This window comes from Frankliniella occidentalis, unplaced genomic scaffold (genome assembly GCF_000697945.3).
Source record: "Frankliniella occidentalis isolate FOCC.00 unplaced genomic scaffold, Focc_3.1 Scaffold1694, whole genome shotgun sequence".
NCBI classification, from domain to species: domain Eukaryota; kingdom Metazoa; phylum Arthropoda; class Insecta; order Thysanoptera; family Thripidae; genus Frankliniella; species Frankliniella occidentalis.
This window is the reverse complement of record NW_026268794.1, coordinates 1333-8146: the sequence shown is the minus strand read 5'-3', so window position 1 is coordinate 8146 and position 6814 is coordinate 1333. Positions and strand designations below refer to the sequence as shown.

The 6814-nt window shown below is 61.8% G+C and overlaps 1 protein-coding gene across 1 annotated transcript; it reads left to right on the top strand.

Moving 5' to 3' along the window:
- The first annotated feature begins 1073 nt into the window (after window positions 1–1073).
- On the top strand, window positions 1074–6576 carry LOC113205616 (serine protease filzig). Its single transcript, XM_052276108.1, has 5 exons — window positions 1074–4015; window positions 4088–4274; window positions 4406–4671; window positions 4790–4944; window positions 5047–6576. Exons 1-5 carry the CDS (start codon window positions 1159–1161, stop codon window positions 5209–5211), a joined length of 3630 nt encoding a protein of 1209 aa, XP_052132068.1. The 5' UTR covers window positions 1074–1158; the 3' UTR covers window positions 5212–6576.
- The last annotated feature ends 238 nt before the right edge of the window (window positions 6577–6814 follow it).

The window sequence follows — 6814 nt, the reverse complement described above, 5'->3', positions numbered from 1 at the left end:
CCACCCCTCGCCCCTTCTCCTTTCCCCTCTACTACCCCTTCTCCCCTCCCGACCCTTGGGCAAGGTCACGCCGTGGCGCGCTGGGCGTACGCTCTCGATTTGTTAACCTTTTCTCGCCCGACACTACATCACCGTCGCGTCGCCGGCGGGTAATCCACCTCCCACCCCTTCTCTTCCTCCTCCTTTCCTTTCCCACCCTTTCAGTAAACTCCATACCCCGCGCAGGAAAAGCTCTGCTTAGGGATCGTCAAGAAAGCATACGCCGCTACGAGCCTGCTAAGTGCAGATCGCCCTTGCGAGGTCTGACAGCGCCTGGTGGGTAGGCAACATCTTGCCTATGCTGCATATGTGTACGGCGGGGTGGCCTACCCTGTACCTTGCAGGCGCAGAGCTCCTCTAATTTGCGGAATGAATCTGACAAAAAGGACGTACGTACTCTCTGGACGATCCCCCTTACTTCCACTTCGTTTGGAATGCTGTATTTTGCGGAGAAGTATTAGGAGAGTTTGTCCTCCGTAGACTAGCGAAAGGGGAGGGTGATCTTTTTTTCCTGCGGCGTGTGTGGAGCGGCGAAATCAGAAATTAAAACTCTGCGGCAGCGCCAGAGCGGGCGGCTAGTAGCAGCGACTATAGTGCTGACCGGACCAGACGGGCGGCGCGGCGCGGCGCTCTCTCGGAGATCGCAACCGCAAGGAGCTTGTTCCAGCTCCATTCGGCACAAACCTCACGGCCGCGTGTGTCTATTGCTGCTGCTGCTGCCGCCGCTGCTGCTGCTGCTGCTGCTGATTGGTTGCGATCGCTCGGGTGGGAGGCAGGGAGAGGGGTCTGTTAAAGAGGAGGATCACGACCTCTGGGTAGGGAACGCGGAAGGGGGGCTACTCGGCCAGGAAGTGAAAATAAGAATGGGAGAAAGTAATGCGGGCATTGATTGTTTTCGGCGGTAAAACGTCGAAAGTGATAGGTAGCGGTCGTGTCCGAGCTGACGCGATGCGGTCTTTCCCTTTTTTTTACACCGCCTCGATGTACTGTGCATCCGACTGACCGGCGCCCCTTTGTGTTGTTCCCGCAGGTCGCAAGCTGTTTGGCGGCTACAAGATCACGCCCAGACCGTGCCAGGGCTCCAAGGCGGGGCTCAAGGAGGCCGTGACGGGCATCTGCATGTTCAACTACGAGTGCAGCCGGCGCAGCGGCGAGGTGGTGGGCACGTGCACCGACTCCTTCCTGTTCGGGGCGTGCTGCCGGCTGCCGCCCGGGGCCGTGTACGCCCCCGACGACGTGGACGAGCTGGTGGCCGAGCGGCCCGAGAACAACAAGCTGCCCGTCGCCCCGACGAGGCCGCCGCCGACGCCCGCGCCGCCGCCGGGCTCCCGCCCTGTCGCGTCGTCGGGGACCATCGCCGTGGACCCGCTCGACTCGGCCATGATCAACGACCTGTTCCTCAACGCGGCGCTGCACCGGCCGCCCGCCCAGGGCACGTACGCGTCGCCCGACACCGTGCTGCTGCACAAGAACGGCTCCGTGGTCACGGACGAGGGCGACAACCTGGAGGAGCTTCTGTTCAACAGGCCGCTCACCGCCACCAGCAAGTCCCCTCCGGACACGTCAGCCTCCGGGCTGGACTCCGGGCCCGCAACCGGGCTGGGCTCTGGACCCGCCCACCCCGAGCTCACCACGTTCAGCTACGTGACGGGGCCGGACGGGGCGGCCGCCACGGCCTCGTCGCCGTCCTCGGACCACCCGCACCCCACGACCAAGCTGGTGAGCCACTTCGCGTCCACGGGGCGGCCGTACCCGTCGGAGCCCACGTCCTGGGACCAGATCGTGCAGTCCAACTCGATCCAGGACGCGAAGGACGAAAAGGAAAAGGCGACAACGTCCAGCTCTTCTACCAAGCCGTACGTGGCCGCCTCGACCACGTTCTACACGCAGCCAGCCCCTCCGCGCATCACCAAGCCCACCTTCTACTCGTCCACCACGAAGTGGCACACGACGGGCGTGACGACGCAGAGGCTACCGTCCTTCCGGCCCAAGCCCAGCACACCCTCACCCCCCAAGCTGACGTCCAAGCGGCCCGTACCCACCCTCAGCGACCACTTCGTGCAGGTGCCGCTGGTGACGGCCAACTCTCAGAATGGCGTGACGTTACCCGACACCCCTGCAGACGACAACATCGAGGTGGCCACCAACGCGGCGTCCATCAGTCACATCCTGTCCATCCTCAACAACTCTTCGCCCACGCTCATCGACCAGGGCCCGGACCCCGTCGCCGAGCCCGAGGCGCACCCTGACCCCCACAACACGACCTCGGGCGTCTCGACGTGGGTGTCCGTGAACGGCGACAAGCCCAAGCCGCTCAGCCAGCAGTTCAACACGGACAGCACCGAGAGCCAAGACGACGACGACGACCTCACAACTCCCAGTAAGGAGTACCCCACCGAGACGACCAGCAATCTGGTCACCCTATCGACCTTCTACTCGTCAAAGCGGCCGGCTTCCACGCAGGGCTCAAGCTACTACACGAGCGTGCCAACCAGGCAGCCGCCCCCGCGACCCACCCCGCGGCCCACCACTAGGCCCAGCGTCAGACCCAGCGCCAGGCCCACCGTGCGGCCCATCACGGCCCGCCCGCCCACCAGCACCACGGTCAAGGTGCACGGCCCGGGCTTCGGCGTCAAGCCCTCCACGCCGCAGTACTACCCGAGCTCCAGCCCGGCGTCCTCGCACTACAGCGCCGAGCCGAGCACGGCGTACGAGACGACGGTGCTCTTCAACCCGGACGTGCAGACCAACGTGCAGGACGACGACTACTACCCCACCGTGAGCGTGACGCCGCCCCCTGCTGACTACGGCCACTACAGCCCGTATCCGTCGGCGTACCCGCCCACCCCTCCGCCACCCATCCACTCGCACTACGAGGCGCCGCTCACGGCCTCCCCCCCGCCGCCCGTGCCCTCCACCTCGCTGCGCCCGCCCAAGCCCTCGCCCATGCCGCCGCCCGCGCCCACCGTCATCGTGCTGGGCCCGTACGACCCCGTGACCAACCCCAGCAGCGGCGGCGGCTACCCCACGAGGAGGCCGGCGGTGCCCGTGTCCTCGACGACTGAGAGCTCCGCGCTGCCCAGCCCCAACCTGGTGTACACGCAGGTGCCGTCCAACCACGGCCAGGGCGGGACAGTCACCATCATCACCAAGCGCCCGCAGCGGCCCAGCTCGGTCACGGCCAGCACGACCACGACGGTCACCAAACGCACCCCCATCACCATCTCCACGTCGTCGTACACCACCCCGCAGCCCATCGTGTCCTCGGAGATTGTGCAGACCGTCTCGGCGCAGCTGGGCGCGGGGACGATCTCGCCCGGGCGGCCGCAGACGGACCACGAGCTCGTGGCCTTCCCGCCTGTCCGGGACCCCAACCTCAACGTGACCAGCTACCCGGGCCACACTACCATCAACGATGAGGACTACACCGAGTACCCGCCCGAGTACACCGAGTACACGACCCCGCACCTGGACGACACCAACCTGGACAACAAGGTGCACGGTTTTGTTGACAAGATTGTGCAGTCGCTGCAGGGCAACTTCGAGGAGCTGGAGAACGTGCTATTTAGCGGCGACAATAGCACCAGCAGCGCCAAGCCGGTCTTCTACACGACCACCACGCGCCGCCCAACCATCCTCTCTACCCTGGCAACCTCGCTCCGGCCCACCAGGACCACGACCAGGCGGCCGCCTACCCGGCCCAGCAAGCCGTCCACGGCCACCATCACCATCACGACGCGGAAGCCGCCGACCAAACGACCCACCACGCAGGCCACTACCAAACGGCCCACAACGAGGCCCAAACCCTCCACCGTGCCCACCAGGAGGCCCAAGCCCACCAAGAAGAAGCCCACCACGACGCCGCCGCCCGAGGAGGACGAAGACGAGGACGAGGACGATCAGTCGTCCACCAGCGGCTACGGCAGCAGCTCCACCGCGACGGCCGAGGACTGGGACACGCCCGACTACAGGAGCCGTAAGCACCGTGCGGAGTGACAGTGTGAGTGAGCGTGTACAGGTACTGATGTGAACTGCTGACTGTTGACAGAGTGCGGGGTGCGGCCCCACGTCAAGTCGGGCCGAGTGGTGGGCGGCAAGGGCGCGCGCTTCGGGGAGTGGCCGTGGCAGGTGCTCGTCCGCGAGTCCACGTGGCTCGGCCTCTTCACCAAGAACAAGTGCGGCGGCGTGCTCATCACCCAGAAATACGTCATCACGGCGGCTCATTGTCAGCCAGGGTGAGCGGTCGCGCATCTGCGCAGGGCCGGGAATGACTATATTCCACGTGTTCCTTTTCGTGAGTTGTGATCGAAAAAATGTTGTTGGCGTGCTGCGCCGCGCTCATCCGTGTCTTGTGTGCCCCCGACAGATTCCTCGCCTCTCTGGTCGCGGTGTTCGGCGAGTACGACATCTCGGGCGAGCTGGAGCCCAAGCGCTCTGTGTCCAAGAACGTGCGCCGGGTCATCGTGCACCGCCAGTACGACGCGGCCACCTTCGAGAACGACCTGGCGCTGCTCGAGCTCGAGTCGCCCGTCTCCTACGACACGCACATCGTGCCCATCTGCATGCCCCAGGACGGCGAGGACTTCACCGGCAGGATGGCGACGGTGACGGGCTGGGGTCGGCTCAAGTACGGTGAGTACTCGCCCATAACGTGACGCCGCGCACCCACTTCCTCTGAGTAGGTAAGGTGGCGGTTCGAGTCTCGCGACTAAACTGAGTGATGACCTCCTCCTCATCCTCCTCCTTGCAGGCGGGGGCGTCCCCAGCGTGCTCCAGGAGGTGCAGGTGCCCGTCATCGAGAACAGCGTCTGCCAGGAGATGTTCCAGACGTCGGGCCACGCCAAGAACATCATCGGCAGCTTCCTGTGCGCGGGCTACGCCAACGGCCAGCGGGACTCGTGCGAGGTATGGGCGCCCGCCACGCCCTGGCCCTGGCCACACAGTTGACTTTTCGATACCGTGTTGATCTCGTGACTCATGCGTGACGTCCTCTTCCCCTCCCTGCAGGGCGACAGCGGCGGGCCGCTGATGGTGGAGCGGGACGACGGCCACTGGGTGCTGGTGGGCACGGTGAGCCACGGCATCAAGTGCGCCGCGCCCTACCTGCCCGGCGTGTACATGCGCACCACGTTCTACAAGCCCTGGCTCAAGTCCATCACGGGCGTGTCATGAGCCCGCCCCTTGAGGAGGCGCGGTGACGCTCGCCTACCCCATCTTGCCATCGACTACAGACTGAACTAGGACGCCGCGCGGCCGCGCGCCCTGAAGCGCGGGTCGCGATATGGGAGGGTGATGAGGCTCGCGGTCGGAAACGAACAAAACTTGTTGGCCGGGAGGCTGCTCTCCCCGCCGCCGGACGACTGCGAGGTTGCAACCCTCTGGCAGGGGCTGCGCGCGGTCCCCCGACTCCGATCGGTTGACTCACGTGTGTGTGTGTGTCATGCGGTTGGATGGTTCCTGTTCCCTCGGGCCCCGCGTCGCAGCCCCGCTGTGCGTGTGTGTATGTGTGTGCGTGTGTGTGAGTGTGTGTGTGTAGCGGGTGTGATGGTGTTGCCATAAGGGGCTTCGCACAACTCCTTTCTCTCACGTTTTGTGTTTTCAAGCAACGAGTCCGACAGCTTTGCCTGCTGTCCATCTTCCTTTCGGTACAAATTGTCTCTGCGAGGGACTGCAGGTCAGACACTGCAGCTATCAGTTCCACTGGCAGCACTGGACCGTGCGTGAGTGACCGCTCGGTGAGGCGGCGCCCTGCTCTCGACGTCGAAAGCTGAACCCCTCGTTAAAAAAAATAAGAAAAGTGCTCAATTATTCGTGGAAATTATTTGTCATTGGTTTCAAACTAAATCTCTAGTCCATCCCCGCGCTTCCCCTTCGGCCGCAACAGGTCGTCGGGCGTGGCACGCCGTCCGAAAGTGCAAGTGCAGTGCAAGTGCAGTGTGTCTGTGATCCTAACCAGATTGGGAATGCTCTTTCATGTCAAGAAACTGTTTCCGGAGAGTTGCCACAGTTCCCGTGCCGCCGCCTCACCAGGCCCGGTTTGATTTAAGAGTAGTGATGTCTGTCCGGACAAAAAGTGTACCATTCTGCTCCTTATTTTTTGTGAAAGCTGTCCCCAAGCTGTGGAAATGTAGAAAGTGTTATTCATTTATTTATATGTACATTTGTTTTTCAATTATTTATGTTACTTACTTATTTATTTAATTATTTATGTATTTATCTTATATATCTTGTCAGCGGCACTTCATTCTGACATTTCCATGGCTTGAGGGCGACGCTACTGTATGTATGATAGTGTAGAGAAAAAGACACTAATGCAAAATGGGTTTGTGTATGAATGGAAACGTGTACAAAATTATGTACAAATTGTAGATTCAGTATCTTAAATTATTAACGTCACTTCCTTCTCTGTCTTCGAAACTTTTTACAAGTAATCCTTTTTAACATCTGTCTTCTTCCTTCGGTAATTCTTAGTGCATAACCAGATGCATCATCTGTGATACCCGCCGAGTCCTCGAATTATATTCATTGTCTTGTTAACTGTTTTCTTCAGAGAAGTGTAACGTGGATGTAACTCACGGCACGCGTGCCAGTCCACCTGGCGTCGACCGTGTGTAAGTATGCAGTGCATGCGGCGACGGTTTTCTTTTCGCCCGTTGGAGGAATGTGTTGCTGGCCCGTCCAATTTTTATGGCCATGACTCTGTTCTCGGCTGTCGTTGCCAACTTCGTCAGAGGCGGTACGCGGGGCGGTGTCCCCCCCTCCCTCCCCCTTCCCC